The 21171-nt window shown below is 42.8% G+C and overlaps 1 protein-coding gene across 1 annotated transcript; it reads right to left on the minus strand.

Moving 5' to 3' along the window:
* Positions 1–241: 241 nt before the first annotated feature.
* On the minus strand, positions 242–20420 carry LOC112069642 (ubiquitin-conjugating enzyme E2 H). Its single transcript, XM_024136991.2, has 7 exons — positions 20181–20420; positions 2435–2511; positions 2211–2285; positions 2038–2077; positions 1819–1871; positions 891–1019; positions 242–804 (listed from the first exon to the last, which is right to left on the minus strand). The coding sequence occupies exons 1-7, from the start codon at positions 20231–20233 to the stop codon at positions 683–685; spliced, it is 549 nt and encodes a 182-aa protein (XP_023992759.1). The 5' UTR covers positions 20234–20420; the 3' UTR covers positions 242–682.
* Positions 20421–21171: the final 751 nt, after the last annotated feature.

Consider the following 21171-nt stretch of genomic DNA (forward strand, 5'->3'; position numbering starts at 1 on the left):
GAGTGATCCTGTTCCTGGTGGTAGCTTCCAACCCCATCCAAAGGAAGGCAGAAAATTACTTTCAAAATTGTGTAATTCCTTATTGTGGTAATAACTCCAGAGAGAGGGGGCCATGCACTAGAGACAGAGAGCTTCTGGTAGAGCATGGGGAGGGGAAAAAAAGCTGTAACTGTTGAAACAGTGTTTCACTCACCAAATACAGAACAATTCTGAGAATTAAAAATATAAACTGTGGTGGGGAGGGGGGGTACTGAGTAAACATTCCATCCCTGTCTCCGTCATGACAACGAAAGTCTGACAGTCTCGTCTTCCCATGATGCTCTGCTCTCGCCCCATCGTCGGTTCCATCATGGTTGGGTCAAAGGTTAATCAGAATATCACCCAGACCGCAGGAGGGCATCTAGGATCCTGGGAATGCTGCACTCCTTTCTGGGTAGGAGGGGGTAATAATGTGGGTGTGGTGGTGTTGGTAGAGGGCTATGAGTAAGTAATAAAGAATACCTAGACGAGGGGGAGACTGACATTTCACACCGCCACTTCTCATACATATAATCCATAAAAATCATTGTTTGTTTAGTAATAAAACAATTGCCTTGTTTAAATATGAATATAATAGTTTGCTTCTGCTCTTTAGGAAATGATAGTCCGTGTGGGTGAGGGGAGGGCGGTTGCCAGCCCTTCACTACAACTCCATGTCCTGAGCCTCATCCTCAGAGAAGTCAGACATGGAACTCTCAGATGAGGAGTCACCTCCCTCCTCCTGCTCCTTTAGAGCCTCCTCTGTCGCATACTTTTGGAGATACTCTGGAACAGAGAGAAGGAAAAGAGTCAGACAGTCGATCATGTGTGTGTGTGTATGTATATACAGTATGTATATGTGTGTGCCTCACCTTTGATCTTGTGTTTGTAGTCCTCTGGCCGGTGCAGGTACATGGCGGCAGCGTCTCCGTTGAGAGGGTCGATGGGGTTGGGGTAGGCTAACAGCTGGGGCAGGAATGACTCAAAGATGTTGGTCAGGTCTGCAAGGGGAGGAGGGAGGACCAGTGTTTTACATTATGGGGGTTAAAGAGGTGCTAATGTGCAACCTTTGACTCAAGGCAAACACTCAATGAGCTGTACTAATTGCACAATTAGTAGAACCGTACAAGTTGGACTGCAAAAAAAACGCCACATCACAAGTATTTCATTTGGAGGTTAGTTGGCTTCACAGTTTTGCATTTCATATCCAGTCCTGTCATGACAAATGACTACTAAGTCTCTGTTCAGCGCTCACCATCAATACAACAGCCTATCTGCTACAAGCAGTGAATGGGCCAACAACTCAAACCAGAACGGGTGATCTGTTTCAGTCATGTTAAAACCGATCGACCCTGCCAAAAAATACATATTATAATGCCACGTCTGGTATGTCCCACTGACACAGTGTTCCTAATCGTTGAAACAAGAGTACAAATCACAGTAACAAGGTAAATTCCTTGTACGGTTAAATTGCTAGGTCAGTTTTCAATGATAGGAACTTCTGTATGGCAATCATGCTCAGCTATTCACAAGGCGAGCCATATAAAAGCCTTATAAACACTAAGTTGAGAGCTACTTAAGTTGAGACATTGTAGACCTGTTTTCCTATTCGGTCGCTCTTATGTCAGCTCCTCACAGCTGCTCCCAGCAGCGACCAGCCCAGACATGATCATAGAGAAAGGGTACAGTATGTACCCATGTCATGGAACAAACCATTCAGTGAGTTTCAAACATTTCCAAACTAAAGTGGTAGCATGTCCATTGTGTCCATTTTGAAATAAATTCTGAGCTGTTACTCACCATACAGGGCTGTCCACGTCTGGTTGATGACATCTAGACACACCGTCCCTGACCTGAAGGAGAGGGGAGATGAGAGAGCAGAAAATAAACAGAATTGTGAGCAGCATTTTGTGATATAACAAACATGATGTATAACTGATAAGATTGTCCAGGCCTATACGTCAACATACCGTACATTAGTTGCAAACTACTAAAACGATATCATCAAAATGAACTTACGCTTCATCAATGTTGGGATGAAAGATTTTATTAATGAATCCTGTGAGGAGAACAATAAAGTTAGTTTTCATAGAAAACCTGTGTTATTGTAATTTCCACAATGCTTTAACCAGTTATGTTATTCGTTTCTATTACATAGAGATTGTTGTGACAGATGCATTTTGATACTGTACCTATAGATGGAGACTTGAAGGGGTATTTGTCTGGTAGGTCTACTCGCACCTTCCATACACCTCCTTCATACGGTGCTGAAACACAACAACATTTGATTAGAAACACAAACACAAACAGGAGGAAGATTGCCTCCATATAGCCTACCATACAGATCTTTGCATAGACACAATGAGCCCAGTGAGAAGCCAGCGGAAGTCATTAGGCTGTTTATGAAAACACTTACTTCCTTGTGGGCCGTAGAACTTGACCACAAACTCATTGAGTCCGCTGAGGATGGTTACCTCATGCTTGCTCTCGATGCTGAGCACTTGTTAAGGAAAAGACACGACTGAACGTGACTAACGAGAAGGCTACAGTACAAACAACACACATTTTAAATGAAAGTAAACAAGCCAATTAAAATGAGCCACAATCAGAATCCAACTAGTTGGGTGAACTGGGCTCCGTTCCAAACGGTACTGATCAAAAGTAGTGCAATAAATAGAGTGCCATTTGGGACTCAGACCTAGTCTGAGGTCAGTAGAACCAGTGTGTGTGTGAGAGAGAGAAATACTCTGGGCTAAGGTCAAACATAGGATCGATAACGCCAGCCGTGGTGTCTGATCAATAATGTAGTGATCAGACTCAGCCAACACACACAGCTCAGGTTACACACAAAACACTTACCCTAAGCAAAACTAACCACACAAATAACTAATACTTTACCTCACTCTCTTACAACAAACAATGTCATATTATAACCAGAAATAGCCTAACTTCACACAATAACCAGAACGAACCAACACCCTCAGGCTCTACCCAGAACTAACCAACTGCGGGTATCAGCTTCTCTTCTTGGGAGAATAGGAACCGAAACAATAGGGAAGCACCAGTGTCCCATCAACTAGTCTAGGCCTCTGGGAGACGATGCTCTGGCCTGATGAGGACCCCCACTGTGGAGCTACATGCTGGGCATCAGTCACCAGGGTCTATGGATGGAAACACCTTCCACATTCTGACACCTGTGCCATGTATTGTTTTGACCAATGAATTGAGACAGTTCAGTTGGCCAGTGTTCAAGTTCACCTGGGTGAAAGAGATGAGGCTGAGGGAGGGAAAAGAATGGGAGAAGAAAATAAAGAGACTGAGACTCTTCAAACTTACTAAACGTTTCGTAAAAATACAGACGGCTACATTTATTACTCAAATGTAAACTTGCTTACTTGCTACTTCTCAACCCCTACTTCCGGGGGCAGCACACAACATTCACCTGACAGTTTCCCCCCTTGAATCAGGGCAAACACAATTGTCTCATTGAGCAAAGACTCCTGTAGTATAAATAGTAATAGCAGAGCTGAAATGTAGACATTTTCCTAATATTTGAGACTTGTTTTATTGAGTTTTTACCTGAAATTGCAGCAACAGCGTGTTACATTCTGAAATTGTCGCAGTAGCTGCCAGATGCAGTGGCCCTCAGTGTTAATGACTGGACACCGCTGACATCTAGATAGAAACCCATCCATCACACATGAGGTGTCTTTTCTATATTTCTACAGCAAATAAGCTCAACAAATCACTACACAACTTAACTTCTGGATCATGCCACAAGGTACAAAAGGATGCTTAGAGAATGAAACACTTTCCTAAAACGGAGAGGAGGAGGGCTAACTGTTGTCTGGTGGACAACAGTGGGAGTTTGTTTAGTGACAGACAGCTCCTGGGTTGATAGGTGGGAGTTTGTTTAGTGACAGACAGCTCCTGGGTTGATAGTAGTCAATCTCTGTGTTCTCTGATCCCGAGCAACAACAGTGTGTCATGCTGTGTGGTTTAGGGTTGTCACAGAGATGAGAAACTACTATGGCTTCTAGTAGTCTGTTTCGTTTCCACCTGGGTCAGTGGGTCTAACAACATGAAGTTCTCACACACAGTTACATTCTGAAAATTGTCGCAGTAGCTGCCAGATGCACTGAGCCATGTAAAACTATGGAAGCCCATCCCCACCACAAAAACATGTAAAACTATGAGCCCATCCCACCACCAAAAACATGTAAAACTATGGAAGCCCATCCCCACCACAAAAACATGTAAACTATGGAAGCCCATCCCACCACCAAAAACATGTAAAACTATGGAAGCCCATCCCCACCACCAAAACATGTAAAACTATGAAGACCCATCCCACCACCAAAAAACATGTAAAACTATGGAAGCCCATCCCCACACAAAAACATGTAAAACTATGGAAGCCCATCCCCACCCAAAAACATGTAAAACTATGGAAGCCATCCCCACACCAAAACATGTAAACTATGAAGCCCATCCACCACCAAAACATGTAAAACTATGGAAGCCATCCCACCACCAAAAACATGTAAAAACTATGGAAGCCCATCCCCACACCAAAAACATGTAAAACTATGGAAGCCCATCCCCACCACCAAAAACATGTAAAACTATGGAAGCCCATCCCCACCACCAAAAACATGTAAAACTATGGAAGCCCACCCCACCACCAAAAACATGTAAAACTATGGAAGCCCATCCCCACCAACCAAAAACATGTAAAACTATGGAAGCCCATCCCCACCACCAAAAACATGTAAACTATGAAGCCCATCCCCACCACCAAAAAACATGTAAAACTATGGAAGCCCATCTCCCACACAAAAACATGTAAAAACTATGGAAGCCATCCCCACCACCAAAAACATGTAAAACTTATGGAAGCCCATCCCACCACCCCAAAAAACATGTAAAACTATGGAAGCCCATCCCCACCACCAAAAACATGTAAAACTATGGAAGCCCATCCCCACCACCAAAAACATGTAAAACAGGATATGTTTTATAACATTGTTTGGTGATTTCAGATGTGGCACCACAGGTCCTGGAGTGTTTGAATTGTTTTCCTGGGGCCCAATTTTTCCTGATGGGGTAGCAGGCTAACCTAACCAACTCCCACCCTAGTTGTAGCGAATGACATAGTAATAAATCAGCTGTAAAAAAATAAAAGGTTTTACAGTGGGGCAAAAAAGTATTTAGTCAGCAAGATTTCTGTCTCTCACAGACCTGTAACTTCTTCTTTAAGAGGCTCCTCTGTCCTCCACTCGTTACCTGTATTAATGGCACCTGTTTGAACTTGTTATCAGTATAAAAGACACCTGTCCACAACCTCAAACAGTCACACTCCAAACCCCAGGGGCACAGCCTGGACATGGCGCCTTTTTTGCTCTTCCGAATAAAATCCCCACCCGGGTTTTCTATCACCAGACCAGCTTACCTCGATAACGAGAGGGCCAAGGTTTGAGAGAAGACCGAGCTTACCTCAATTACGAGATGGCTAAAGGTTGCAGACCAGCTTACCACGAGAGGGCCAAGGTTTGAGTAGAGACCATAAACCTAAGGTTTGATTAGATGGCTGAAACTTTTAACCATACCACGTGGTTCAACTCTTAGACTATCGATACCGACAGAATAAGAACAAGTCTTTTATATTAATTACTAGTCTGCAGCTAGGAATTCGGTATCATTGAACGCGAAGACCGACAACCGCCGAAACATAAATTCTATAACAACATGAATGTCACTCTGTCGTGGTTAGAATGGATAGTTCAGAGAGAGAGAGAGAGAGAGAGAGGGCGGACAAACTCTCCAACAAAAACAAACTTTTCAACAGAGATCCCGACGACACACTGAGCGTAAATATATATATTTGATTGCAATTATTCCCGAATGAGTGAGCGTTCATGTGCAAAGGATTAGTATTTCAATTGTTCTAATTATCAACTTTGTAGTGTCTCATCTCAGTTGACCCCCACTTCCCTTTTTGTCCACCAAGCCGCGATACCGGTTTATCCCACTAGGGAAACTCCGTRATCATTTTCTTGTAACTATCTACTGTTTGTTTATGCATTTCTATGAATTACTTAGTTAGTAAATAAATGATTTAAGACAATTGATGTATGGATGACTCATAGTGAAGACTGGGTTCGTGCAAATAACCAACAATTTACGACGCTTGGAATGAGACTAACGTGAGGTAAATAATAATTCATTAATTCGAAGACTAATTGATCAGATATTAAAATATCTGAAAGTTATATTAGGAAAATAATAACTTTGTAATCTGAATATTTTCCTTGGTGCCCCAACTTCCTAGTTAATTACAGTTACATGATTAATCAGTTTAATCGCGTAATATTAATTACAGAGAATTATTTGATAAATAAGTATTCAGTTTTAATGATGCCAAAGACACGACACATGCATAACATTAGTCTTAGGTAATTTTTACCTGTTAAACTATCTGATTAGACAGATTATTACGATTCACATAGCTAGCTGATAGTTATGAAGTAAAATATTTGCTTTGTGTATATTTTGTTTCATCTCTATTGCCATTGTCCTAACTGGAAGGTTTAGTGAATGGGTAAGTCCATAGTATGTCAATAGGGCTAAATTGCTAGCTACCTACCCACGGAAAATTGACATCAACCTTGCATAACATTAGTTTTAGGTCGGGTAAGGTGAAGGGGGGAGGAGTGTGTCTCTTTATTAACAACAGCTGGGGCGCAATCTCTAATGTCAAGGAATTCTCAAGTTTTTGCTCACCTGAGTAAGAATACCTCATGATAAGCTGCAGACCATACTATCTACCAAGAAAGTCTTTCATCTATATTTTTCGTAGCGGTCTATTTACCACCACTCAACAAGCTGTATAGGACCACATGCAAACCACAAAATCCACATGCAGTTTCCTGTGGCCGGTGATTTTAATGCAGGGAAACTGAAATCCGTTTTACCAGCATGTCACCTGTGCAACTAGAGGGGACAAACCTCTTGATCACTTTAACTCCACACACAAACTCATACAAGGCTCTCCCTTGGCCTCCCTGACCATAACTAATCTGACCATTACTATATCCTCCCGATTCCTGCATACAAGCAAAAACTCCAAAAGGAAGTACCAGTGGCACGTTTAATATGGAAGTGGTCCGATGCGGATGCTAAGGTACGGGACTGTTGTTTCGCACAGATTAGAATATGTTCCGGGATTCATCCTATTACATTGAGGAGTTTACCACATCAGTCACCTGCTTCATTAATAATTGCATCGACYACGTCCCCACAGTGACCYTACTTAATTATCCCAACCAGAAGCCATGGATTACAGGCAAAATCCACACTGCGATAAAGGCTAAAGCTGCTGCTTTCAAGGACCGGGTTGCAAAATAAATGGGAGGAGATTTTCGATGTACCAATTCCATGGCACATGGTTTATGAACTGGTACAAAAAAACTACACTTGACTCAGAGTTTTTCAATTTAAATTATTACATAAAATTCTTGCCACCAACAGAATGCTATATACAGTGGGGAGAACAAGTATTTGATACACTGCCGATTTTGCAGGTTTTCCTACTTACAAAGCATGTAGAGGTCTGTAATTTCTATCATGGGTACACTTCAACTGTGAGAGACGGAATCTAAAACAAAAATCCAGAAAATCACATTGTATGATTTTTAAGTAATTAATTTGCATTTTATTGCATGACATAAGTATTCCTACCAACCAGTAAGAATCGGCTCTCACAGACCTCTTAGTTTCTCTTTAACCCTCCTGTTCTCCACTCATTACCTGTATTAACTGCACCTGTTTGAACTCGTTACCTGTATAAAAGACACCTGTCCACACACTCAATCAAACAGACTCCAACCTCTCCACAATGGCCAAGACCAGAGAGCTGTYTAAGGACATCAGGGATAAAATTGTAGACCTGCACAAGGCTGGGATGGGCTAAAATCTGGCATCTACTATTTAATAGCTACAAAAAAAGTGTCTTGCTTCCGACTGGCAGCTTAAGGGAGAAGGGCAGGTGGGCTGTGTGAGGAAAACAGCATGTGAACGGTCACCAGAACAGCAGGAGCATGGCTGCTGCTTGATAAAGCGGAATATCGTTTGCGCTCCTTGAGGCGATTGGCAAAAAAAAAAAGTCACAATGCAGAGAAAAAAGTCACAATGTAGAACTGCCGCCAGCGCAGGATGCAGCGCTGTGTCTTTCCCCTTTCATGTGGCTCTTCAGGGCCGATTCCCCCATGCTCGCAATGCCAAAGTCTGATGCATTTTCTGCACCTTACACGGTGTGGGTTGGTTGGGTCCAGTGATGTAGTGGTAAAAGGTGGGTAAACTATACTGAACAAAAATATAGAACGCAATCATGTTTCATGAACTGAAGTAAAATATATATTTTTAATTAAATATGTACAAAAGGCAGGATTGAATCTACATTTTAGCTATTGATGTGACGTTTGGCAGCACCTAATCAGTCAGTTCTATACCTGCCTGGCTGAGTGGCAGTGTGGGTGGAATAAGCGAGCTTGCCTGGAAACCACAGTGCGAAACACGTAAGGAAATAAAACTCTGTTGTCTGCATAGAAATTAAATTTGCAAGACCAATACGTTTTCATAAACATATTTGATCATTATCTGTTCTCCTCTCATTTTAATTCAAGTATTTTTATTGTACCAACTTGAGAAAATGTCTGATTTTCAAGGTATACCAGTACTTTAATTTTAGAGTGCCAAATTCAAGTACTTTAAGCACCTTGTGCGAACCCCGTCTGACACTTGTCAGATGTGGCAGGGTTTGCAAACTCTCACGGATTACAAAAGGGAAACCCAGCCGCAAGCTGCCCAGTGACGCAAGCCTACCAGATGAGCTAAATGCATCGAAGCGAGCATAGAATGCAAGCAACACTGATCCGTGCATGAGCGCACCAACTTTTCCAGACGTAGTCGATGCGACTAAGACCATTAAACAGGTTAACTTTCACAAGGCAGCGGGGCATTACCAGGACAGGTACTCAGAGCAAGCGCTGACCAGCTGGCAAGTGTCTTCACTAACATTTGCCCTGACCCAGTCTGTAACATGTTTCAAGCAGACCACCATAGTCCATGAGCCCAAGAACGCCAAGGTAACCTGTCTAAATGACACGGGGGGCAATCAGGAGTGCATGCTTAGTCCCCTGTACTTCCTGTTCACCCACAACTCCGTGGCCGCACACAACTCCAACACGATCATTAAGTTTTCTGATGACACAACAGTGATAGGCCTGATCACCAATGAAGATGAGACATAGGGAGGAGGTCAGTGACCTGGCAGTGTGGTGCCAGGACAAAAACCTTTCCTTCCATGTCAGCAAGACAATTTTTAGGGCCTTTCTCTGACACCGTCTGGTATAGAGGTCCTGGATGGCAGGAAGCTTCACCACTTGGTATGGCAATGCGTCAGGCCGAGCTCCATGCCATCCAGGACCTCTATAGCAGGCTGTGTCAGAGGAAGGCCATAAAAACATTTTAAAGACTCCAGCCACCCAAGTCATAGACGGTTCTCTCTGCTACCACACAGTAAGCGGTACCAAAGTCTGGAACCAACAGGACCCTGAACAGCTTCTACCCCCAAGCCATAAGACTGCTAAATATTTAACCAAATAGCTACCCGGACTATCAGCATCAACCACCTTTTGCATTAACTCTTTTGACTCATCACCAGGGTTGGGTAGGTTACTTTCTAAATGTTATCCGTTAAAGTTACTAGTTACCTGTCCAAAATTGTAATCAGTAATGCAACTTTTGGATTACCCAAACTCATTAACGTAATCTCATTACATTCGGTTAGAAGAACAAAATGTATGTTACCAATTTAACGACATCTATTGCAGGATAAATCGATGTTACAGTTTACATAGCTGGCCATATATGAATGTAAAACGTCACTTTATGGGTTGGTTATGTAGGCTTCTTCTAACCCACCGCTTTCTACTACATACAATAATACGATTATATCTTTACATTAATAAAGGTACAACTACAGCTTTCCCCTTCAAATCAAATCAAATTTTATTGGTCACATACACATGTTTAGCAGATGTTATTGCGGGTGTAGCGAATTGCTTGTGTTTCTAGCTCCAGCAGTGCAGAAATATCTAACAATTCACAACAATACACACAAACCTAAAAGTAAAAGAATGGAATTATGTAATATATAAATATTAGGATGAGAAATGTCAGAGTACCATAGACTAAAATACAGTAGTCTTTAAGTCTATCAAAAGTGTGCAAGTTTGAGCATGTGTCCATTAGGCCTATAGATTATAAAAAAATGTATCAGCATGAATTAGATTGAGCAATAAAAAAATATTTTTCTCTGTGCATTGTTGGGAAGGGCTCGAAATTAAGCATTTCACTGTTAGTCAACTCCTGTTGTTTACGAAGCATGTGACAAATACTATTTGGTTTGGATAGTTCTGGCTGTGTGATAAACTGATAGTGAAGGTTTTGAAGCCAAGAATACTTGCTAGCTACATAATTACTTATGCAATTACTATCTTAGTCTCCATCATAGGGTCATGGCAGGATAGTGACAGCCATGAACCGACAGACAGGCAGATAGTGAGAAGTACCTCTTCAAGCTCATAGAGTTCAGAGACGGATGATTAGTCATAGTGTCAATCAATCTGATCTCTGATGATTCATTTCATCAGCATGCTCTAGCATCTTAAGTCTAGAGGGTGTATTGCATGTGTTAGCTTCATGCAGGAGAGTGGCAGCCATTATTTTATTTTGTGTTGAGTAGAGACTGAATAATTTCTGTTTCATGCCTAACTTCTTTCAAATTAAAACAGTTTGTTGCTGGTTATTATTACAGTATGACAACTATTATAAGTTGGAAATATTACATTAAGTTTCAAACCATACAGTATGTAGAGCACCAGTAGGGCAAACCCAACTAAATATAGGTTTAGACATTAAACCATACAGTATGTAGAGCACCAGTAGGGTAAACCCAACTAAATATAGGTTTAGACATTTCTAACATATACTGCCCTAATGTTTGTAAGGAAAGTGGAGAGCAAATTTTGTTTAAAAAGACATACAAATATTTGATAAAATGTGTGAAAAGTCTGGAGTGGGCTTAATGGGTACCAAGTGTACCCTTTAAAGGCCCCTGGGTGTTCCAAATAAGTCCACCTCTTAAATAATACATTTTAATTCATTTCCAAACTTCTAAACTGACATTTCTTATGTAATATTTGATCATATTATCTCCCCAAAAGTTAAAATAAACTGATCATTGCTATTCATCACAGATGTAGCACTCATAACAGCGGGGTGTCTAATCATATCCAGAGAAATGTGGACTTTGGCTATTGTTCTTGCCAACTTGCCGACTGATGAAACTTGATATGTATTTATACATTTTATATTCTTGTCGATTGTGAATTTAGCATTATATGAATCTTTTTTTTTCTTCCACCTGACTCTACTAAATCAACTAATCATCGACTTCAATCAAGAAATGATTAGTTGAATCAGGTGTTAATGCTTGGTTAGAACACAACCCTGCACCCACACTGGCCCTCTGTGGATAAGAAGCATACACAGCCATGCCCTAACGCAAACAACTTTCAATAAATTCTCTGAAAGCTGATTTGCATTTGCTGTTCTGCTATTCTTGTTATTTAGTCCAACTTGTCTTCCTAAAGCCTATCTGAAGACCGCTTCAAATCTCCCCCTCTACTGTGTGTTAAAAAGGTACAGGTGGTGGACCTAAACAATGGCTGAACCTGGATGAATGAAAGACAACAATGCCCTCACCTGAAAGTGCATGATTAGTCACCCAATTGTCATCTTCTTTTCCATTATTTTTTGCATTTTTGGCCACCCCTTGTAGGTTTTCTATCCCTGATGTCCCTCAACCCTGATCTTATTCTTCTCTTTTTGCATCAACGACTACCTGTCCACTCAAAACATCTTGGAGATTGTGTAACGATAGTCTATGTCGTCCTCCTCATTGGACGAGGAGAGGCGAGAAGGATCGGACCAATATGCAGAGTGGTTAGTTTCCATGGTAATTTAATAGACACGAAAACGATATGCGAATACAAAATAACAAATGAAACTACCGTGACAGTCCCGTGTGGCGAAACACTAACAAGGAACAAACACCCACAAACCACACGTGAAACCCCGGCTAACCCTAACCCTAACCCTAACCCTAACCCTAACCCTGATGATTCTCAATCAGGGACAACGATTGACAGCTGCCTCTGATTGAGAATCATACCAGGCCGAACACAAAAAACCCAACATAGAAAACACACAGACAACCCACCCCAACTCACGCCCTGACCATACTAAATACATACAAAATAAGGAAAAATAAGGTCAGGAACGTGACAGATTGTTTAATTAAATATATCCACATTAACAGTCACACTGGTATTCAGTACAGTATGAATGGACATGGCCCTAAGACTGATTGGACTGTACCAGAGTAAGTACCCCTCTGCAAGGCCCCCCTTACAAATGGGCAACTTTACAAGGCTAATTCCGGATTTGTCAATATCCTTTACTCAAGTCACTAGAAATTAGCATTTAAAACCWGTTTTTCAACAACAACAAATCTGGGGGCATGTTCCCGGACCCCGGTAGCAAAAACTGTCCCCCCCAATGTCAGAGTCGCTCCTATGCAGCTGTCAGCCATGTATTTATTGGTTTATCTATCTATTATCTTCAGTCTGTCTTGGTTTCCAGCTAGGCTTAAGTCCCAACATCAAGAGAATGTGTTTTTTATTGGGTTTAGGAACAACTGAACAGGAGCAGGATTGAAGAACACTGGCCTAGACTAAAGGATGGGAGCAGGGCAGGCAGCAGTGACTGTGACCTACAACAGACAGGACCTATAAATAAGCTGGCTACAATGCATTGTGGAATGGTGCATCTCTGTCTTGTCTTTCCCCAGGGGGTTGCCTTGAGAGATCTAGGCCCCAGGCCTGTTGCGTGCACACACACAGACAATACCAAACACTGAAAGAGTCAGTAGGTACAAAGGGAAGGGACTAGGGCCTGAAATGGAACCAGGCCCCAGTGTTCCAGAGGTCAACATGACAAACAGTCAGCGTTCTACATTGAGCATGCTCTACATTCACCTGTTCCTCTGCTGCCTGGAGTAAACACCAGACATGCCCTCACACTGAGTGGCTGATATACACTACATGACCAAAAGTATGTGGACACTTGCTCGTCGAACATCTCATTACATATTCATGGGCATTAATGTGGAGTTGGTCCCACTTTTGCTGCTATAACAGCCTCCACTCTTCTGGGAATGCTTTCCACTAGATGTTGGAACATTGCTGCGGGAACTTGCTTCCATTCAGCCACAAAAGCATTAGTGAGGTCAGGCACTGATGTCGGGAGATTAGGCCTGGCTCGCAGTCGGCGTTCCAATTCATCCCAAAGGTGTTTGATGGGGTTCTGTGGAGGCCAGTCAAGTTCTTCCACACCGATCTCAACAAAACATTTCTGTATGGACCTTGCTTTGTGCACAGGGCATTGTTATGCTGAAACAGGAAAAGGCCTTCCCCAAACTGTTGCCACAAAGTTGGAAGCACAGAATCGTCTAGAATGTCGTTGTATGCTGTAGTGTTAAGATTTGCCTTCACTGGAACGAAGGGGCCTAGCCAGAACGATGAAAAACATCCCCAGACTATTATTCCTCCTCCACCAAACTTTACAGTTGGCACTATGAATTCGAGCAGGTAGCATTCTTCTGGCATCCGCCAAACCCAGATTTGTCCATCGGACTGCCAGATGGTGAAGCGTGATTCATCACTCCAGAGAACGCGTTTCCACTGCTTCAGAGTCCAAAGACAGTGAGCTTTACACCACTCCAGCCAACGCTTGGTACTGTGCATAGTGACCGTAAGCTTATGTGCGGCTGCTCGACCATGGAAACACATTTCATGAAGCTCCCGACGAACAATTATTGTGCTGACGTTGCTTCCAGAGGCAGTTTGGAACTTGGTAGTGAGTGTTGCAACCGAGGACAGTCCATTTCTACGCGTTACAACACTCGGCGGTCCCATTCTGTGAGCACTAAGCAACTGAGCCGTTGTTGCTCCTACATGTTTCCACTTCACAATAACAGCACTTACAGTTGACWYGGGKAGCTCRAGCAMGGCAGACATTTGACYAARTGACTTGTTGGAAAGGTGGCATCCTATGACGGTATCACATTGAAAGTCACTGAGCTCTTCKGTWAGGCCATTCTACTGCCAATGCTTGTCTATGGAGATTGCATGGCTGTGTGCTCAATTTGATACACTTGTCAGCAACAGGTGTGGCTGAAATAGCCAAATCCAGTCATTTGAAGGGGTGTCCACATACTTTTGTGTATATAGTGTATCATGCACATCCCACATTTCTCCACTGGTGCTGGGCTAAAAACACTGGATTTACAGTGTACAGGTTTTTCTAGCAGGCTTTACAATGTTCTCTTTTCAGATAAGAGAGCAGAMGCTTCACATACTAACATACAAGATCCAGTGCCAGAGACAACAGACTATGCTGATTTGGCAGGCACAAAGAAAGGAAAGATTTACCACAATAACCAAACCCCCACCTAAACTTCAGGAACACCCACACGTGTATAAACCCACAAGTACATACGTGCATGCGCGCACACACACAAACATGCTAAGGCAAAAAACAAACATCCCAAGATGACACACAATCATGAGAGTATTTCTCCCTCTCCAACACATTCATGTTCCTCACAGCGATGGCAGCTGCACGTTAGATCAGCCAGTCTCCTGCATCTACAGACAACCCCCCCCCCCCCCCCCCCCCCCCCCCCCCCCCCCCAGACAGACCTCTGGCACACGCAATAGGCCACTGCTCATTTGATGTTTAGCCTACTGTACTGTTCATTATTTATCCAGTGGATGAATGTTATGCCATTTATATTAATGTCTTGAGAGAACTGCCCAGGAAGGCAGCTAATTACTCATGATATCCATGCATTGATTTCAAACCAGACAGTATGTATATGCCATGAAGAACTAGCCTGAAAAAGTCAGAAGGTGGTTAGGGGGAGGGGAGAAGGAGGACGCAATAGCTTTACTAAAGACCTCAAGGCCAGAGGGGAAATCTCATTGTGCATGTTTTCCCAGGTGTATTTAGAAGGTAGTCAATCCTGACCTATAGAGTGAGTAGACATCAGAAAACACACACACCGRCATGAGAGATTACGTTACTAGATATTTTTAAACCCTACAGTGCTATCATCCAAAAGAGAACAACCGTTTGCAACAACAAAATCTAATGTTTTCTCCAAAAACTTGACATGCACACTGAATCATCTCCAATGGATTGATTTCATAATGGCAGGTGGGCCTCAGCTTATGGCCTGATAGAATGTACTAACAAGTCAGTAGCTAGGCCTGTCTATTCCCAGCCCCCCATCCGCTCCCTGTGCAAGCAGGGTTTAGTGTAGGTCAGTGCTATCCGAGGTCCTTCGGACGCCCATACCCTAAACCTATACCTTAACCATTGTCCCTGTTCCCAAGAATGGAAAGGTAACTGAACTAAATGACTATCGCCACGTAGCACTCACTTCTGTCATCATGAAGTGCTTTGAGAGACTAGTCAAGGATCATATCACCTCCACCTTACCTGTCACCCTAGACCCACTCCAATTTGCTTACCGCCCCAATATGTCCACAGACGATGCAATCGCACTGCACACTGCCCTATCCCATCTGGACAAGAGGAATACCTATGTAAGAATGCTGTTCATTGACTATAGCTCAGCATTCAACACCATAGTACCCTCCAAGCTCATCATTAAGCTCGAGGCCCTGGGTCTGAACCTTGCCCTATGCAATTGGGTCCTGGACTTCCTGACGTGCCGCCCCCAGCTGGTGAAGGTAGGAATCAACACCTCCACTCCGCTGATCCTCAACACTGGGGCCCCACAAGGGTGCGTGCTCAGCCCCCTCCTGTACTCCCTGTTCACCCATGACTGCGTGGTCATGCACGCCTGGCCATGCACACCTCCAAATTATCAAGTTTGCAGACGACACAACAATAGTAGGCTTGATTACCAACAACGATGAGACAGCCTACAGGGAGGAGGTGAGGGCTCTGGGAGTGTGGTGTCAGGAAAATAACCTCTCACTCAACGTCAACAAAACAAAGGAGATGATCGTGGACTCAGAAACAGCAAAGGGAGCAACCCCAGATCCACATCGACGGGACACCAGTGGAGAAGGTGGAAATTTCCTCGGCATACATGTCACAGTCAAACTGAAATGCTCCACCCACACAGTGTGGTGAAGAAGGCGCAACAGCCTTCTTCACCTGAAACCCTCCCAAACTTTTATAGATGCACATTTGAAAACATCCTGTCGGGCTGTATCACCGCTGGTACGGAAACTGCACCGCCCACAACCGCAGGGCTCTCCAGAGGGTAGTGCGGTCTGCACAACGCATCACCGGGGACAAACTTTCTGCCCTCCAGGACACCTACAGCACCCGATGTCACAGGAAGGCCAAAAATATCATCAAGGACAACAACCACCCAAGCCACTGCCTGTTCACCCCACTATTATCCAGAAGGCGAGGTCAGGCGTGGGCAAAAGTTTTGAGAATGACAAATATAAATTTTCATAAAGTTTGCTGCTTCAGTGTCTTTAGACATTTTTGTCAGATGTTACTATGGAATACTGAAGTATATTACAAGCATTTCATAAGTGCCAAAGGCTTTAATTGACAATTACATGACCTCTGCAATCCGCCCTGGCATGCTGTCAATTAACTTCTGGGCCACATCCTGACTGATGGCACCAATTCTTACATAATCAATGCTTGGAGTTTGTGGGTTTTTGTTTGTCCACCCGCCTCTTGAGGATTGACCACAAGTTCTCAATGGGATTCAGGTTTGGGGAGTTTCCTGGCCATGGACCCAAAATATCAAATGTTTTGTTCCCCGAGCCACTTAGTTATCACTTTTGCCTGTATTGGCAAGGTGCTCCATCATGCTGGAAAAGGCATTGTTCGTCACCAAAATGTTCCTGGATGGTTGGGAGAAGTTGCTCTCTGAGGATATGTTGGTACCATTCTTTATTCATGGCTGTGTTCTTAGGCAAAATTGTGAGGGAGCCCACTCCCTTGGCTGAGAAGCAACCCCACACATGAATGGTCTCAGGATGCTTTACTGTTGGCATGACACAGGACTGATAGTAGCGCTCACCTTGTCTTCTCCGGACAAGCTTTTTTCCAGATGCCCCAAACAATCGGAAAGGGGATTCATCAGAGAAAATGACTTTACCCCAGTCCTCAGCAGTCCAATCCCTGTACCTTTTGCAAAATATCAGTCTGTCCCTGATGTTTTTCCTGGAGAGAAGTGGCTTCTTTGCTGCCCTTCTTGACACCAGGCCATCCTCCAAAAGTCTAAGCCTCACTGTGCGTGCAGATGCACTCACACCTGCCTGCTGCCATTCCTGAGCAAGCTCTGTACTGGTGGTGCCCCGATTCTGCAGCTGAATCAACTTTTAGAGACGGTCCTGGCGCTTGCTGGACTTTCTTGGGCGCCCTGAAGCCTTCTTCACAACAATTGAACCGCTCTCCTTGAAGTTCTTGATGATACGATAAATGGTTGATTTAGGTGCAATCTTACTGGCAGCAATATCCTTGCCTGTGAAGCCCTTTTTGTGCAAAGCAATGATGACGGCAAATGTTTCCTTCCAGGTAACCATGGTTGACAGGGGAAGAAGAATGATTCCAAGCACCACCCTCCTTTTGAAGCTTCCAGTCTGTTATTCGAACTCAATCAGCACGACAGAGTGAGCCTTGTCCTCGTCAACACTCACACCTGTGTTAACGAGAGAATCACTGACATGATGTCAGCTGGTCCTTTTGTGGCAGGGCTGAAATGCAGTGGACATGTTTTCTGGGGGATTCAGTTCATTTGCATGGCAAAGAGGGACTTTGCAATTAATTGCAATTCATCTGATCACTCTTCATAATATTCTGGAGTATATGCAAATTGCCATCATACAAACTGAGGCAGCAGACTTTGTGAAAATTAATATGTGTGTCATCTCAAAACTTTTGGCCACGACTGTACAGGTGCATCAAAGCTGGGACCGAGAGACTGAAAAACAGCTTCTATCTCAAGGCCAACAGACTGTTAAATAGCCATTACCAGCACAGAGAGGCTGCAGCCTACATACACAGACTTGAAATCATTGGCCACTTTAATAAATGGAACACTAGTCACTTTAAAAATGTTTACAAATCTTGCATTACTCATCTCACCACTTCTTCACCACACGGTACCCCATGTATATAGCCCTGCTATTGTTATTTACTGCTGCTCTTTAATTATTTGTTATTCTTATCTCTTACTTTTTAAAATATTTTTTTAGGTATTTTCTTAAAACTGCATTGTTGGTTAAGGGCTTGTAAGTAAGCATTTCACTGTAAAGTCTACACCTGTTGTATTCGGCACATGTGACATATACATTTGATGTATATARTGTATTCTATACTATCTACTGTATCTCAATCTATGACATTGCTCATCCATATATTTATTTATTCTTAATTCCATTCCTTTACTTAGACTTGTGTGTATTAGGTATTTGTTGTGAAATTGTTAGATATTGCTGCTCTGTCTGAACAAGAAGCACAAGTATCTGCTAAAAACGTGTACGTGACAAATCTAATTTTATTTGAACCATTTTAATTGTCAACGTCAATGGGAAAAGGGGGGGGCAAGGAGCCCCGATAGCACCACCCATTTGTTGTCACTCGAGCAGCTGTTTATCTAGTCCCGCCCCATACCAGTTTCCGGATAGTAACAGGCTGACCAATCAAGGCGCTAGCTGTCGCTGCAGGAGCACAAAAACAAAACAATTCAACTCACGCTGTCTAAACCTAACCTTTCAGGCAAATTTCAAAAACTAAGCGCTAGATTTAAAAAATATGTCCATCTACCTTCTGATAATTTGGTAAAATGGGCAAAAATTTGGGGCGGCAGGTAACCTAGTGGTTAGAGCGTTGAGCCAGTAACCGAAAGGTTGTTAGATCGAATCCCCGAGCTGACAAGGTAAAAATCTGTCGTTCTGCCCAGGAACAAGGCCGTCATTATAAATAAGAATTTGTTAAATAAAAAAATACAATAAACGTTAAGAACTAGCATCAATGAGAACTTTGATAAAATGCGGAATTCAACTTGCATCATAGTTAGCGTTGGGGAAATGCAAAACATTATCCACTAAGTTACAACATTTACTACTTTAGGATGGGAATACATTTAACACAAACATTTTACCATTATTATAGCACATCATTTCCACATGACTCAAGGGTGGAAAATCAAGCGGGTTAAAAACAAAAACACTGGCAAACTTGACAAGGCAGGGGACATGTAAACGATTTGTAAACAAGAGAGCGATGCAATATTACTGATTGTTAATCATGCAGCTAACGTTATAACAGCAGGACTGTCAGCATGAATGACTTCACAAGGTCGATATATAATAGCAAGCGAAATAGCTTAGATAGGAAAGAAAGGCCAGTAAAAGGACGGACGACCGATTGCACGCAGAAAATGGTGCCTACAAGGCCATCGTCATTGTTTAGCTTTTCTAGTCATCGTCGTTCAAGAGATACAGCTAGCTAGCTATGTGTTGCATAAAATAAATCAGGGTTTGTGGAAAACAACCAAGGGTTGATGAGAGCATCACTAACATTAAGCAAGCTAATTAGCTTGATAAATGATAACTACAGGTATTGGACGACATTTGGGAAGTTTTCTGATCTGAGCAAACAACTATATAGCAGATATTATTGAGGGTGAAATATTTAGCCTAGATCTGACCCAGCTATGGCTAACTGAAACGAATCGTGTGATGCCTGATCAAAACTAAATGTTTCCTACTTTTGTTGTCAGAAAACCCAACAACAGCCGTTACTGTTCGCTTACACAACATACTGTATTATCTAGTTATTTGTTGTCATCAGTAACCAATACATGTAATTACAATAGTTGTAGATAGTTGTCACTACAATTTATGATTAGCTAAAGACGACAAAGATTGTTTTGCCTGTCTCTGTTGTTTTTGCTCAGAAAAGGATACAGTTTCACCACGTCGGTATCCATTCGCCTCTTGCCTGGACTTGGCGAAGACATTTTTGTAACGTTATTCCTTGGCTAGCTCGATACTTTACTTCGATGAGGCAAGCTATTCTAACTATATCTTCTGCCTRTTCAGTTTGTCCATCGAACGAAATATTTCAACATTCTTCGCTTTCTCTCAACAACACTAGCAAATGTCTGCAGGGCTGCGTTCAGTAACTACGCTTTTACGTTCTGGAACGTTCAATTGAACGGAAACAGTACTGTACTGAACGACCAGTTGAAAACGGGAAGGGGGGCGCTGTCAGCTTGCCCACTGCCCTTCAAATACGTCACTCATTGGTTCAAGCCACACCCACAGAACCGGAGCAAACGTACCTCAGTCTGTTCAAGAACGTACAATAACATTTTGTGGAAACGTGTCGTTCAGTTCAAACCGTTAAGCAACGTAGCAAACGTTCAGCGAACTGAGCGCACATCAGGTCTACTACTCTCTCTCTCTCTGCCTAATTCTGTACAAATGTCTGTCCTGTCCTGAATAAAACTATCCCTCCGCCAGCGACCTCATTCCCAACTAAGCACCATTCAGTGACGAGAGAGGAGAGCTTGTGTCGTGTTCATATACTATTCGGAACTAGGAAACTCAGAAATGACCGACTTGCTGATTTGTAGAAAGCCGCATGTATATAACTACAAACAGTTAGCTATTTCCGAGTTTCCTAGTTCCAAATATCGCTTGAAAGCMGCATTGGAACATAGAAATAGACTTAATAGACAGGACAACCATCGACATCGTTTTCTTCCCACAGATGCGAAGGAGAATTTCTACACAGGCGAATGAAAATTACTACGATAAATAATGCTTATGAACCACGGCACCGGGTGAAAACACATCATAAAACAAAACACTCATTAACTCTGGGCTCCCAAGTGGTGCAGCGTTCTAAGACACCCCATCTTAGTGTTAGGGGGGTTGCTACAGACCCTGGTTT

The sequence above is a fragment of the Salvelinus sp. IW2-2015 genome, unplaced genomic scaffold (genome assembly GCF_002910315.2).
Source record: "Salvelinus sp. IW2-2015 unplaced genomic scaffold, ASM291031v2 Un_scaffold1068, whole genome shotgun sequence".
Taxonomy (NCBI): Eukaryota; Metazoa; Chordata; class Actinopteri; order Salmoniformes; family Salmonidae; genus Salvelinus; species Salvelinus sp. IW2-2015.

Coding starts and splice junctions, on each gene's coding strand:
- LOC112069642 (XM_024136991.2), bottom strand. CDS start 20,233: ATGTCTTCGCCAAGTCCAGGCAAGAGGCGAATGGATACCGACGTGGTG. Junction 2,512..20,180: donor GATACCGACGTGGTGAAACT/GTATCCTTTTCT, acceptor ACAAGTGCTCAG/CATCGAGAGCAAGCATGAGG. Junction 1,020..1,818: donor GACGTGGACAGCCCTGTATG/GTGAGTAACAGC, acceptor CTCCCCTTGCAG/ACCTGACCAACATCTTTGAG.